Source organism: Prionailurus viverrinus, chromosome C1, assembly GCF_022837055.1.
Source record: "Prionailurus viverrinus isolate Anna chromosome C1, UM_Priviv_1.0, whole genome shotgun sequence".
Lineage (NCBI taxonomy): Eukaryota > Metazoa > Chordata > Mammalia > Carnivora > Felidae > Prionailurus > Prionailurus viverrinus.
In genome coordinates this window covers 66,269,594-66,284,700 of record NC_062568.1, presented here as the reverse complement: position 1 = coordinate 66,284,700, position 15,107 = coordinate 66,269,594, and the positions used below count along the sequence as shown (strand labels likewise).

Here is a 15,107-nt window from a genome sequence, read left to right as displayed (position 1 = left end):
ACTTCATTCATATTTTAGTATATTGCACAATTTCCTGCCTTTTTAAGGCTGAATAATATTCTATTGTATGTATATACCACATTTTGCTTATCTTTTATTATTTTTAATGTTTATTTATTTATTTATTTTGAAAGAGAGAGAGTGTGAGCAGGGGAGGGGCAGCGAGAGGGGTTGGGGGGGAGAATCCCAAGCAAGATCCACACTCAGAGTGGAGCCCGACATGGGGCTTGATCCCACGACCGTGAGATCATGACCTGAGCCGAAATGCAAATCAGATGCTTAAGCAGCGGTGCCCCCATTTTGCTTATCTTTTAATCTCTTGATGGATATTTGGGTTGTTTCCACATTTTAGCTATTGTAAATAATGTTGCTGTGAACATTGGTATACAAATATTTCTTTGAGAACCTGCTTTCAATGTTTTTGGGTGTATATCCAGAAATGGAATTGCTAGATCTTATAGTATTCTATTTTTAATTATTTGAGGAACTGTCATAACTGTTTTCCATAGTGACTTTACTATCTTACATTCCTGTCAGCAGTGCACAAAGGTTTGAATTGTTGTTTCTGGGTTTTTTCTTTTCTTCTCTCCCTTTCTTTCTTTTGATAATAGCCATCCTAATGGGTATAAGATGGTATCTCATTATAGTTTTGATTTGCATTTCCCTTATGATTAGTGATGTCGAGCATCTTTTCATGTGCTTATTGGCCATTCACATATCTTCTTTGGATGAATGTCTGTTCAAGTTGTTTGCCCACTTATGAATCAGGGTTTTTTGTTGATGAGTTTTAGGAGTTCTCATATAATCTAGATATTGAACTGCGGTATTTTCTCCCATTCTGTAGGTTGTCTTTTTACACTGTTGATAGTATCTTGTGATGCACAAATTTTTAAATTTTGCATGAAGTCCATTTATCTGTTTTTTCTTTTACCTGTGCCTTTGGTGTCATATCCAAGAAATCATTGCCAAATCAACATTGTGAAGCTTTTGTCCTTTGTTTTCTTCTCTCATTGTTAGATCTTATATTAGGTCCTTGATCCATTTTGAGTTAAAATTTTTAAGGTGTTAGGTAAAGTTCCAGTTTCATTCATTTGAATGTGGATATTCAGTTTTCCTAGCACCATTTGTTGAAAACACTGTCCTTTCCCATTGAATTGTCTTAGCACCCTTGTTAAAAATTATTTGACCATATATGTAAGGGTTTATTTCTGGGCTCTCTCGGCTCTTCATTGGTCTGTATGTCTATTTTTTGTGCCAATACCACACTTTTGATTACTGTAGCTTTGTAATAAGTTTTGCAGTCACGAAGTTTGAGTCCTTCAGAAGGTTTTGTTCTTTTTCAAGATTGACTTGGCTAGTTACCATCCCTTGAGATTCCATATGAATTTTAGGTTGGGTTTTCTGTTTCTGCACCAGTCACCATTGGAATTTTGATAGAGATTACATTGAATCTGTAGATTGCTTTGGATAGTCTTGACATTTTAATATGAAGTCTTTAGATCATGGGCTGTGTTTCCCATTTCACATTATTTATTTATGTTCTTTAATTTCTTGCAACAGTGTTTTATAGGTTTCTTCATAAACTCTTTGATGTCCTTGGTTGATTGCCAAGTATTTTATTCTTTTTGATGTTACTGTAAATGGAATTGCTTTTAGAATTTCTTGTTTCATTTTGTTTTGTTTTTTAAGTAGGCTCCACACCCAATGTGGGGCTTTAACTCAACCCCAAGATCAAGAGTCCCATGCTCTATTGACTGAGCCCGCCAGGCGTCCTGCTTTTAGAATTTCTTTTTCAGATTGTTCATTGTTCATGATAAAAATCAATGCAACTGATTTTTGTGTGTTGACTGTAGCCTGCTATTTTGTGAATTCATTTATTAGTTCTAATAGTTTTTCGTGTGTGTGTAATTGTTAGCATTTTCTACATGTAAGAGCATCTTATCTCCAAACAGGGACAGTTTTACTTCTTCCTTTCTAGTTTAGATGCCTGTTATTTCTTGCCTAATTTCTTTGGCTAGAACTTCCAGTGCCATGTTGAATAAGTGGTGAAAATAGGCATTCTTGTCTTGTTCCTGATTTTAAAGGAAACACTTTTTGTCTTTTGCCTTGGAGTACTATGTTCACTGTGGGCTTTCAGATACGGCTTTTATCATGTTGAGGTAGTTTCCTTCTATTCCTTGTTTGTTCAGTGTTTTTATTATGAAACGGTGTCGAATTTTGTTAGATGCTTTTTCTTCATCAATTGAAATGATTGTGTGGGCTTTTTTCCCCTTTATTCTGTTCATGTGGTGTATTACATTGGTCAGTTTTCATTTGTTGAACAATCCTAGCATTGCAGGAATAAATCCCACTTGGTCATGTGTAGAATAATCCTTTACATATACAGCTAAGTTTTGTTTGCTAGTATTTTGTAGAGGAGTTTTTACCAGTGTTTGTAAGAAATATTGGTCTGTAGGTTTTTGGTTTGGGTTTTGGTTTTTTATAGTTTATTTCGAGAGAGAGCACGAATGAGGGAGTGGGAAAGAGGCAGAGAGAGGCGGGGAGAGAGAGAATTCCAAGCAGACTCTGGGCTGTCAGTGCAGAGCCTGATGTGCAGCTCCCATCCCATGAACCGTGAGATCACGATCTGAGCTAAAATCGAGAGCCTGGTGCTCAATTGACTGACCCATCCAGAAGCCCCTGTAGTTTTCTTGTAGTGTCTTTGGCTTTGGTAGCAGGTAATGCTGACCTCATAGAATGAATTAGGAAGATCCCTTCACCAATATTTTTATCCAGATTTTATAATTTGATTTTTTTAATGTAAATAATCTATCTGGGTGGTGAGGTAATGTGATATGGAGAAATAAATTTAGTTCTAAGTGTTTTCAGTAGTGGGATGCTCAGTCGGTTAATTGTCTGACTCTTGGTTTTGGTTCAGGTTATGATCTCATGGATTATGGGTTCAAGCCCTGCATCAGGCTCTGTGATGCTGGTACAGAGCCTGCTTGGGATTTTCTCTCTCTCTCTCTCTCTCTCTCTCTCTCTCTCTCTCTCTCTGTCTCTCTCTCTCTCTCTCTCTCTCTCTCCCTCCCCCCTCCCTCCCTCCCTGTCTTCCTCTCTCTCTCCCCCCCGCCCCACCCCTGCTTGCTCTCAAACTTTAAAAAAAATGTTTTCAATATTAAATAATTAAAAAGTAAAATACAATATGTTCAATTCTGTGGCAATAATTTTGTAATCTAACTGGAGCAATATAATACCAGACATAGATAACGTAAATTTATTAATACCACTGAAAAAGTTACGACAATTGGCTTCAAAATCAGCTTTAGAGCCAAATATTTAATAGTGAACTCTTCCAAAATTTAAAGACATAGACAATTTAGGATATACAATTGATCCTTGAACAGTATGGGTTTGAACTTACACGGGTCCACTTACATACACAGAGTTTTTCCAATAAATACAGTACAGTAGTGTAAATATATTTTCTCAATAACCTTTTCTCTATTATAAGAGTAAAGTATATAGTCCATATAACATACAAGATATGGGTTAATTAATTGTTTATATTATCAATAAGGCTTCTGGTCAACAGTGGGATATTAAGTTTGGGGGGGGAGTAAAAAAATTATATGTGGATTTTTGAGTGCACGGGAAATTGGTACCCTTAACCCCCTATGTTCAAGGGTCAACTGTATTAATATTACCAGAACACAGAAAGTAGGAAAGTGTAAAATTTCACAAGTATTTTATAAATCTAACATAATGATATCAAAAGCTGACAAATTTAACAGAAAAAAAGAAAATTCCCAGGTCACATGGGTGGCTCAGTTAAGCATCCAACTCTTGATTTAAGCTCAGGTCATAGTCTCACGGTTTGTGGTGTTGAGCCCCATCTCTGGCTCCATGCTGTCAGTAGAGCCTGCTTGGGATCTCCCTCTCCCTGCCCCTCCCCTGCTCACACTTTCTCTCTCAAAATAAAGAAATAAACTTCAAAAAATAGAAGGAGGGGCGCCTGGGTGGCTCAGTCGGTTAAGCGTCCGACTTCAGCCAGGTCACGATCTCACGGTCCGTGAGTTCAAGCCCCGCGTCAGGCTCTGGGCTGATGGCTCAGAGCCTGGAGCCTGTTTCCGATTCTGTGTCTCCCTCTCTCTCTGCCCCTCCCCCGTTCATGCTCTGTCTCTCTCTGTCCCAAAAATAAATTAAAAAAAAAAAAATGGAAGGAAAATGCCCAACTGGTCTCTAGTCTCACTTATAAACAGGGAAACAAAAACTAAAAAAAAAAAAAAAAAAAAAAAAAAAATGTAAATCACATCAACCGTTTATCCCAGGAGTAGAAACTTGATTTAATACTGGGAAATCTATTACTGTAGTGCATTGCTGGACAAAGGCAAGCCGAGTAAAACATAGTGGCCATTATGGCTGTGTTTACAAAAAGAAATACAGATATGTCACTGACTAACAAATCTTTCCAGTCCTTTGTTTCATTTTAATTTTTATTTGTAAGTAGTATATCCATGAATTTCCAATTTAAACGTTATGAGAGGCTTTTGACAAGGGACTTTAATTCATTTATATTTTTTCATAGCCAGTATATTTGATCTTATATTTACTGTTTTTATTTTGTTCCCTTCTTGGTTCCCTACTGTTTTGTTTTATTTTATTGTCAGTGTTGTATCTGCTTTTCTTCCTCCAGTGATTTTATAAGGTGTACATTCAGTTTTAATGTTTATTGTGGTTATTTTAAGGTTGTTCAGAAGACTTTTTAATCCATATTTCTTTAGTAGTCAAAATCACTTAAACAGATTCCTTTTTCTTTTTCCCCTCATATTTGTGAAACAGAGAATTGTACATTTCATTTCTTTCCACTGCCCTGTATAGTTACTTGGACAGTATCTGTGGTTTGGAACCTGTTCTTTGTTTTTGTTTTTGTTTTTACGTCTATATGTATTTTTAACTACTCTCAGTAATCTTAACAGATTTTTTTAATGTAATGGCTTTTCTATTTTTAAGGTTTTAATTTTAATTTGTGGTGCCTCAAGTGGATGATTTATTCAAGAAATTCTTTGAAGAAGGATACATGGAATTATATTTTCCGAGTCTTTGTGTATTTAGTAACATATTTGTGGGTCTAAAGACATTTTTAAAATATAAAATTTCTGACTCACATTGTTTTTCTATTAAAACTTGGGAACTTCCTTTCATTGTTTTCTGCTACTTAATGTTGCAGAGAAATATCCAAAGTCAACCTGAGTTGCATTTTTTCATAAGGTTAGTTTTTCTACCTTCATGTTTTTAGATATTTTGCTTTTATCCTTGTAGTTAAGATTTACCTAAGACTTTTCAAGGTATAATAGTTTCTTCGCTGATTATTGCCTGACATTTAGTGATCTAAAAGTTGAAATTTTTTTTTTTCATTCAGGAAAATTTTTCAGCCTTACTGTTACTTATTGATCTTTTCTATTTCTTGTTTTATCCTCAGGAACAACCGTATTTCTTAGCTTACAGCTCCTTTGTCCTCTCTTATCATTATATTTCTTGTAGTTTTCATCTCTTACTTTTTATTTTACATTCTGAGCTATCTTTTTTGTGTTCTGTATCAGTGAGTTAAACTTGTCATGTTTATTTTTACCCTTGTTTCCTCCAGTGCAATTTTAGTTCTTAATTATTTTTCACCTTTTCATCTTGGATGTCCTTGAACTTTCTATTTCAAAGTTAGGAAAGCTTCTTGTATTCTACTGATGCCAAATAATTTTCTAAAATTTTGTTTAGGAGTCCTATTTTTAGATGTCTTTCCTCTCCTTGAATAGCGAGGATGCTATTCCTTGGGAGTGTTTGCTAAAAGACAATGTAGGTATATTGTCCATAGCCCCACATTTTTCTTAACTTGGGTCATCTTTGATCTACCGTTGTACAGGTCCTTATACAAATCTCTTAGCTCAGTTTCCAGGGTCTTGAATTGGGTTTTCTTCTTTGCCTGATTGTACATTCTTCTGGACAGGTGAGCATGTGGGAAAATGATAGCCTCAGATATTCACAGCTGTGGGAGATCCTTAGCAGCTGTCCCATAGACAGTATATTCCATGGGTTACTCTTTTTTTTTTTTTTTTTAAGAATGCAGTTCAGGGGTGCCTGGCTTGCTCAGTGGGAAGAGCACATAACTCTTGATCTTGACTCTTGATCTCAGGATGGTGAGTTCAAGCTCTATGTTGGGTGTAGAGATTACTTTAAAAAAAAAAAAAAAGCAGTTCACCACTACTTCTTTTCTACTTCTTGCCAAGTTTTTTTTTCTAAGAAATTTAGTCACTGACTAGATCAAGAAACAGAATAGTAGCGGAGTGAGAAGAGTAACAGGAAATAATCACTGACTACTGTCTCAAAAAATAGCTCCCATCCAGTAGAGAAAAAGCTGCATGGTTTTCTGTTAGTATGTTTCTGAATCAGAAGAAAATAGTGAAAGAGGAGGTAATTGTCTTTATATCTACTTGCTTATGGCTGTGCTCTTTCAGAGCGTAATTAGTGGGTATTTTTCATTTCTGTTGCATTGGCTTGCAGTACCTTAGTTTATTTATTCATTCATTTTTTCAACCAGTACTTACTAAGTTCTTATGATGTGCTAGGCCCTCTGCTGTGTACTGGTTATATAAATGTTAAACAAATTAAAGTTGGTTTTTTAATTGATAGCAGGGGTAGTTTCTGGGTTTTGTCAATAATATATTTTGGTGATGGTGTGATGTTTTATTTCCCTGTTCCTTTTTTTCTTAATCATCTCTGGCAAGTTAAGAAGGACTGTATTAAAAGGAAGAAAAAAAAAAAAAGTGGTGCCTGGGTGGCTCAGTCCGTTAAGTGCCTGACTCTTGATTTTTGGCTCAGGTCGGGATCTCACTATTTGTGGGATTCAGCCCCATATCCACCTCTGGGCTGACAGCGGACAGCGTGGAGCCTGCTTGGGATTCTCTCTCCCTCCTCTCTGCCTTTCCCCAGCTCACACCCTGTGTCTCCCACATCAGATAAATAAATGAATAAACAAACAAATATTAAGCAGAAAAACTGTAGCCTAGATACCAGTTTAAATTCTTTTTCTCCATATGAAATTTTAAGTTGCTCTGGATTCAGGAAATAATTTCTATGAATACAATTTCGATGAATACTTCCCTAAGACCTCTCATCATGGCTAACTTACTACTGTTCTCGCTTTTTTTTCTTAAAGTTTCTTTACTTTCTTAGATGAATAAATCATATCAACAAAATTATCATGTTTTATATGATGATCTCAACAAATGTTTTGGCATGACAGCACTTCAGCTTAAGAGTTTTCATTCTGAAAGACACTCCTATCTATTTGAAAGGCAAGCAGTAAACCTGCATTAGGTGATAATAGATGAATTCGTTTTGGGTTTTAAGTTTATTTTCTGGCATTTATTATTAAAAATAAGGTTAAAAAATTTTTTTTAACGTTTATTTATTTTTGAGACAGAGAGCATGAACGGGGGAGGGTCAGAGAGAGAGAGGGAGACACAGAATCCGAAACAGGCTCCAGGCTCTGAGCTGTCAGCACAGAGCCTGACCTGGGGCTTGAACTCATGAACCGCAAGATCATGACCTGAGCCGAAGTCGGACGCCTAACCGACTGAGCCACCCAGGCGCCCAAAAATAAGTTTTAATAATTTTATTATTAAAACAGTTAAGTGTCTGACTCTTGATTTCAGCTCAGATCATGATCTCATTGTTTGTGAGTTGAGCCCCGAGTGGCTCCTCACTGGGCAGTACCTGTTTGGGATTCTCTCTCTCCCTCCCTCTCCCTCTCCCTCTCCCTCTCCCTCACCCTCTCCTTCTCCCTCTCCCTCCTCTCTCTCTCTCTCTCTCTCTCTCTCTCTCTGCCCCTCCTCCGTTCGCATGCACACACATGCACATGAGGTCTCTCTTTCAAATAAATAACTTTACATAAAATTAGAGGCATTTGATTTTTCACACCCCTTTCTACATAAAGAAACAAATAATTTTTGTATGTAGTTTTTATACTTAGAGAAAACATACATAGAACTTTATGCTTCTGGCAAATATTATGAGCTTTTAAACAAAACCAAAAAATAAAAATTGAAAAATCAGAGCATTTAGCAAATAGACAAGAAGCACAAAATACACATAGACCTACAAGTCTAAAATGTAACAAGTGAAGTAATTGTTTAATTTTAGTAAGTAAACCCATAAAAGCAAGATAGAATATTGATTTATAATTGGATAGCTAACATGTTTGTTTTACAATTTGTAATAGAGTTATTGTCAAGGAAAGGAAACTTTAAGCAACACAGAACCTGACAATTATAGGACACATCTCATTTTAATTTCTCCAAGTGCCAGTTTTAAAAAACAATAAAGCTTTCTGTGTGCAGAAATACATGTATAAGATTGTAGTCATCTTGAGGGTAATGACCCTATGTAAATTACCTTATGTCTCCGAATGTTAGAGTCAAAAGAGGCTTGTTGCTTTTGATGAAGAAGACACAATCCTTAGGGAGAGCATAATGTGTCCCTTAACCTGTGGTAAGATTAATGGTAACATTTGTTTTAAAGATAGTAGTCCCGATTTAAAAGTATTTTCATATTAGCTACAGCAGTCTCAACCAGTTTGTTCACACCTGGTGCACTTGTGTTAAATTTGTTGTATTGGGGAGGGGAATAACTTCATCAGGTGGAGTGCATAGTATGTTGTTCACAGCTCTTTCACCTAGGGATTAGAAATCTTCTGTCCCCTATCCCCAACCACATCTACGTATCTGCAGAGATCCCATAGCCCTAAATGTACATGCTGTCCGTAGCTGAAAATCAGTCTCAGATTGTGGTAAGAAACATGGCTAATTGGTGCATGGTAGTCATTTTGTAGCAGAGGTAGATAAGCATTGCTGGAAGATTTAAGCTTTATGTCCATTGGACACTTGCCTGAGTACTAAGTTTGTTTTATTTTGCCAGCAGGTTTGATATTTGCAAAGTTGTTTTGATTATTTGTGTTGTACCCGACTAAAAGGATACTTGACATATTTTCCCAAAACTCTTAAAAACAATCAAGTTTATATAACATGTAACTAATTTTAAACTCATAAACTGTGTGTTTATAATAATTGATATGCTTATTTCTAGGGGCCACCCACAGATGCTCCTGCAGTGGACACAGCAGAGCAAGTATATATTTCTTCCCTTGCACTGTTAAAAGTAAGTATTGAAAGTTACTTGCTTTAGAGAGCTTTATTGCTTTCACTCTCTGTCTTTTAGTTGGGAATACTTGTTAATGTTAATCCTCAAACGGAAGCTGTTGTTCTAGGTACATCTATAATAAGAGTGTTTTTATTTCTACTGAAGCAAAATTAGGTTATTAAAAAAATAAAAAGGACCAAAGATTTTAAAGCTTCGTATCTACCTATGTTCTCTTTACAGATGTTAAAGCATGGTCGTGCTGGAGTTCCAATGGAAGTTATGGGTCTTATGCTTGGAGAATTTGTTGATGATTACACCGTCAGAGTGATTGATGTGTTTGCTATGCCACAGTCAGGAACAGTGAGTACTTTTTATGGTTGCCTGCTGTAAGTAAATGTGTTTCTTTTCTCTTTCCTCTTCCTATGCAAAATCACTTTCATCATATTATATTTTCTCTTCCTGATAGGAAAAATCCATCATAAGATTAATGATTGAAATATCTAGATTGTATTGAATTAACTCATTCATCTTTTGAATGCATCATGAATTCCCTGTAGGTCCACAAACTGAAGGATGCTAGCATTAAATCCCTTTACTCATACTTTCAGCTTTAACTAGCATAGCATCCTAGATTTATGTTAATTGCTAAAATAGTAGGGTATTAATTGAACGCTTCAGATTTTAGAAACTCTCTTAGATGTAATTCAGATACATTATCTAGTCCTCATGTTTTGTTCCTATTGTTTTGAAATATGGTCCCTTTTTTTATAGATGGTGATAAATGACTCTTAAGCTTTTCCTATTCAAAATGTTAAATTTAATGAAACCAAAAAACTATGGCAAACTTTAGTTCTTTTGCCCAGGTATGGTAATTTCTTTATAGAGGAAGCATATACTACATACAAACTTTGGAAGTCATCTACTTTATCTTTTTAGAATACATTGTATTATTCTCTCTGGAATCTTTTTATTTTGTTTTGGTATTTTATGTAATGCATTGGATTTGTGTGGCCAAACAACAGTAACTCTTCTACCTTTTGTACAAAAAACTGTACACATATCCTTCTCATCTGTTTGCCTAGAAAAATATAACATGTATATTTTTCTGATGGATTTTTTTCCCCTAATATTCAACATTTCTCTTATCGAGCTTTGTAAAATATCTGGATAAAAGAGATTGTTGTCATACAACTGTTTGCTCTGTTTGAGACTCTTAACTGTAAGTATTCTTCAACAAAGTAGATAATAGAGAAAACCAAGTTCTATTTTTAAATAGTGTAATATATACATTTTATAGATGGTTTAGAGTTGTTATTACAGATTGTAGTGTGTTTGTAAATGATGCAAAATATAGAAAAATACACAAATTCTTCTCCAAATAGACAAGTTTGTTGAGGTAAATTAATTTAGATCTGCTGATTTTGTCCACCTGGCTATCCCTTGTCTTTATTTTGTACAATTGGATATAGAGAGATATGCTGCATGTTAACTAAAAATTTAGATTTATGTCTTAGGCTGTTGTTACTTGTATTTATCTTTTCATGTCTGAATTTGAAAAGCATAACAAAATTAACTAGTATTTCTGTTATATGTGGTCTTTATCAATTATAATAAAGAGTTCTTAAGTTTTAATATCATTTCCTTCTAAATGTTTGTTTGACAGTTTGAAATAGAAGATTTTGATCTTTGTGTTCATTCTATGTAGTAGATTACAAAGGTTTTCTTCTGGCCCAAGAGTTAACAGACTTTCTGTAAAAACATGTTTCTGTCTCCTACTCTTATGATTTTTTTTTTTAAATTTTTAAACCCCCTTTAAAAATGTTCAAAACAAAACAACTACAACAACAACAAAAAACACCTATAGGCAACCTATGCCTATAGGCATACCCCTGTTCTTGAGGATGCTTTCTCCATTAAGATTCAAAATATCGGGGCGCCTGGGTGGCTCAGTCGGTTGGGTGTCCGATTTCGGCTCAAGTCATGATCTCGCAGTCCGTGAGTTCGAGCCCCGCATTGGGCTCTGTGCTGACAACTCAGAGCCTGGAGCCTGTTTCGGATTCTGTGTCTCCCACTCTCTCTCTGACCCTCCCCCATTCATGCTGTCTCTCTCTGTCTCAAAAATAAATAAACGTTAAAAAAATTAAAAAAAAAAAAGATTCAAAATATCATTTGTTTTGGTGGGAAGGAAGTGCTTAAATATTAACTGCTTTATTGAGATAGATTAAATTCCTGATGTTAGAAGAAAACCTTGTAGGAGTTATAATGGCAGTGATCTATCACTGGAGAGGTGACATGATTGCCTTTAATTCTTCCATGTTCTAAAAATCTTTTGAACTAGCAAGACAATGCAGCATTTAAAAGACTTGGTTTTAGATCTCTAATGAAGAATTATTTGTGATTGCTTTTATATTTGAGATGATATTCAAAAGTATATATTTGCCTCCAAGCACTTAATCTACCAAGTAGTTCTTAATGAAGCACTCACTCAGCTTCCTCCTCTCCCAGCCCACCCTGCAAAACAAACAAAAACAACTCTGGGAAATTCATAAACTGTTATCCTTCTTCAGAGTATTTATATTGCTGAGGAACAAAAAGTCTTTAGGTTATTGATTATTATAGCTGAATAGTTGTAGAACTTTGGATGGGATGGAAGGGATATAATGCTAATCAGGTATCAGAGATGGCATTTGGAACTATGCTTGCCAAGATAGGTCTAGCCAAAAATAGTTGGTTCAGTCATTTGGTATTTCTGGTATTTGTGTGTGTGTGTGTGTGTGTGTGTGTGCGCGCGCGCGTGTGCGCGTGCGTGTGTGCATAGCAATGGCCATAAACTCTTAAAGGATCCCCAAAACTTAACTCATTAGCTAACAGCAGTTTGGTAAATGGCAATTTTAGAAGCTTTATTAAAGTATGGCTGATAATTGAATGACATAAATGGGAATCAATTATGAGTATCCAAGCCTATAAAATTATTTTGGCATCCCAAAATAATATACATAGGGGTTTTTGGGTTTTTGTTTTTTTGGTTTTTTTTTTTTTTTTTTGGTAGCTTTTTGTTCATTTAGATTGTTAAAAAAAAAAAAAGTTTCTGGGTATTTATTCACAGTTCTAAAAGCTAGTTATTTTTCTTTTTGTCTAACCCAGGGTGTCAGTGTGGAGGCAGTTGATCCAGTGTTCCAAGCCAAAATGTTAGATATGTTGAAGCAGACAGGAAGGTAAGTATTCTAACTAATTTTATACAGGAATAATGGGAAGTAGTTTTAGAAATGTGTTTCAAAAATCTGGATGTTTATGACTATCATACCTGGAAAAAAAAAGCCATGTACTTAATGTAAATTATCACTGTCAGTCCTGTGTACTACCTATCTAGTATCTCTTTCTTCTAGAATCAGAGAAATTTGCCAATGAGAAAACTGCCTCATGTTAAAATTCTCAACCATCACATAGTAAGCTTGGGCTGCAGCTTCCCTGTTCAGCATATGGAGTTACTGTCTGGTCATTTATAATTGAAAGAGCTTGTATGTTCCATATATTGGAGAGTTGGGACTAAATAAGATTCTGGCTATTTAATTATATTAGGCATATGATTTTTAAAGACAGAGAAAGTAGAATTTAGATATTTTTCAAGTTTTTCCCCAGATTAAATCTCTCAATAGTTGTCATTCTCTTGCTCAAATTCTTCTACTGTGGAAGAAACTTCAAAATTAATGTTAGCAAAAGGCTCAGCAGCTGAGCAGAACAGTGCAAATTGGTTTTTGACTGAGTTCCTAGTTCTACTGCTGGTTTAATTGATATTTAATCCTTTCACAACAGTGGATCCTGGTGTCCATTGTTAACAATGTACTCTGCCTGGAAAATCCTATTCCCAGAGCTAAGGAGTTAAAGAGTAGATATTTACTTGAATGCTGAAAGGGTAAAAACTGGCTCAGAGAAAGTGTGGTAACAAGGTGAAAAACTGAAAGCCGTATCTACCACTGCTAATGTGCATCTCTTAATGATAGCACTCCTTTGTCATGCTTATTCATTTCCATGTTTTCTGGATAATATGGTGTATGATTTCAGTGTTTCTAATGGTGCTTTTTCACACCTGTGTGTTTTTCATCTCTTCTTCATTTATACCCTGTTAGTGTGTTGTTTCTTTTCATAGCATACATGTGTATTACTTGTTCTGTTCTGAACTGCTGAATGCCCTCTTTGTTTCAGGCCTGAGATGGTTGTTGGTTGGTATCACAGTCACCCTGGCTTTGGTTGTTGGCTTTCTGGTGTGGATATCAACACTCAGCAGAGCTTTGAAGCCTTGTCGGAGAGAGCTGTGGCAGTGGTTGTGGATCCCATTCAGAGTGTAAAAGGAAAGGTAGAGTAGATTCTATCTTTATTAGCACCTACTGCCACATTCTGTTTACAGATACATTAGATTAAAATTTCTTTTGTTTAGAGCAGGATTTGTACACACACAGAAAAAAAAAAAACCCTGACTGTGTATTTAAAAACACAAACAAAAAACTGTACAAGTCGAAAAATGTGTCTTGGTATAATTAGCAATATAACTATTTGGAGATTTGTTTCTACTTTAATCAGCTAAAATTGTCTAATCATAGATGTTTATTTTTAAATTTAATTTTATTTCATAGATTTAGGAACATTAAACCACATAAAAGCCTGCTATGCACATTTTATTATTATTTTAGTAAACATTGTTTTATCTTCCTTTATCTTAAAATGGTGAATTTGGGATTGGCACAACATTTTATGTCTCTAGTTAAAGACTCTCTGTTTTGCAGACATTGTATAGAACATATTCTGGAGTTGGATGTTCCAAATGTTTTAGACAATGAAAACTTGACCCAAAGACTTGGTATCAGCCATTCGCATTTTTGGAGTGAGGACGCAGATGAATGATTAAATATGCTAAATGATTCAGAAAAGAGATTAACTTGCAAAGCATATTGGGTTATAGTTGTTCTTTGTTGAAATCTTTTGTTCTTGTTTAGTTCTTTTTATTCCCCCCTTCGTTCTCTCTCTCTTTCTTTCTTTTTTTTATTTCTTTCTTTCTAGCCCCATATGCCATTTTCCTATTTCCTGCCTCATGACAGCAGGGAGCAGCTCTATTATCACCTTCACAGAGCTGTCTGCAAATGTGAGAGGCAATTCGATTTTGCTCAACCACAGGGAGAGTGGATTAGAAAAACTACAGAACATACAGAAATTGGCTAGGTGGTTACTGCTTTAAAATACTGCTGAGGTGTCTTGTTTGAGCATGTACTTCCATTGTAGTGTAGAATAATTGTTAAAATCACAATACATTTATGGAATCCTTTTTATGCAGCTTTTACAAATAATTTTTAGAGCACTTAAAAATAAATATTAGCTTGCTATCTATCAGACCTGGAATTTGCTAGTATTGCAGATTACATTTATATCTGCTCACCAGCTCAAACAAACTAAATATGGCTATTAAACGTGGAGTTTTTATCTGTTTTGAATTTGAAGTTGAACACTTTCTGACATCCTATCATTATGACGAATAAAAATTGAGGTCTTCCCTAAATCATGATCCTATTAGATGTGATTTAGTTTTTCAGAGGTGGAAACTAGCCACAAAAACAATAATAATAGAAACCAATGTAGTAGATAATTCAAAGAGGATCACTTCTGATGCTTGCTGTATACCTGTATTTCAGTTTATTCTTTTTAAAACTATATTGTTACTTAACTAATACAGATAAAAGGAGTTAAATCCTTGAATTTTATTAGTTTTATGAATTAAAATACAGTATGATACTTCCCTAAGTTTAATTCTCTGATATGGTACCTTTTTAATAGCTCACAATTAACTCATTTAAGTAATAATTATTATTTTAGAAATATAACAGTTATCCAGTTAAGTACCCCCACCACAATATTTACAAAAGATAATTGAAGCTTAATTTTAAGTA

At 35.0% G+C, this 15,107-nt stretch overlaps 1 protein-coding gene across 3 annotated transcripts in view; it reads left to right on the top strand.

Moving 5' to 3' along the window:
* PSMD14 (proteasome 26S subunit, non-ATPase 14) overlaps nucleotides 1-15,107 on the top strand; it is a 97,372-nt gene that overhangs the window by 44,642 nt on the left and 37,623 nt on the right. For 2 of the 3 annotated variants that reach the window (XM_047870487.1, XM_047870489.1), the window contains 4 exons: nucleotides 9,118-9,189; nucleotides 9,412-9,531; nucleotides 12,316-12,386; nucleotides 13,375-13,525. In XM_047870487.1, the coding sequence (XP_047726443.1) occupies nucleotides 9,118-9,189; nucleotides 9,412-9,531; nucleotides 12,316-12,386; nucleotides 13,375-13,525 (414 nt within the window). Of the gene's footprint in view, nucleotides 1-9,117; nucleotides 9,190-9,279; nucleotides 9,299-9,411; nucleotides 9,532-12,315; nucleotides 12,387-13,374; nucleotides 13,526-15,107 lie in introns of those variants that run through there. The other variant, XM_047870490.1, reaches the window with a different exon arrangement.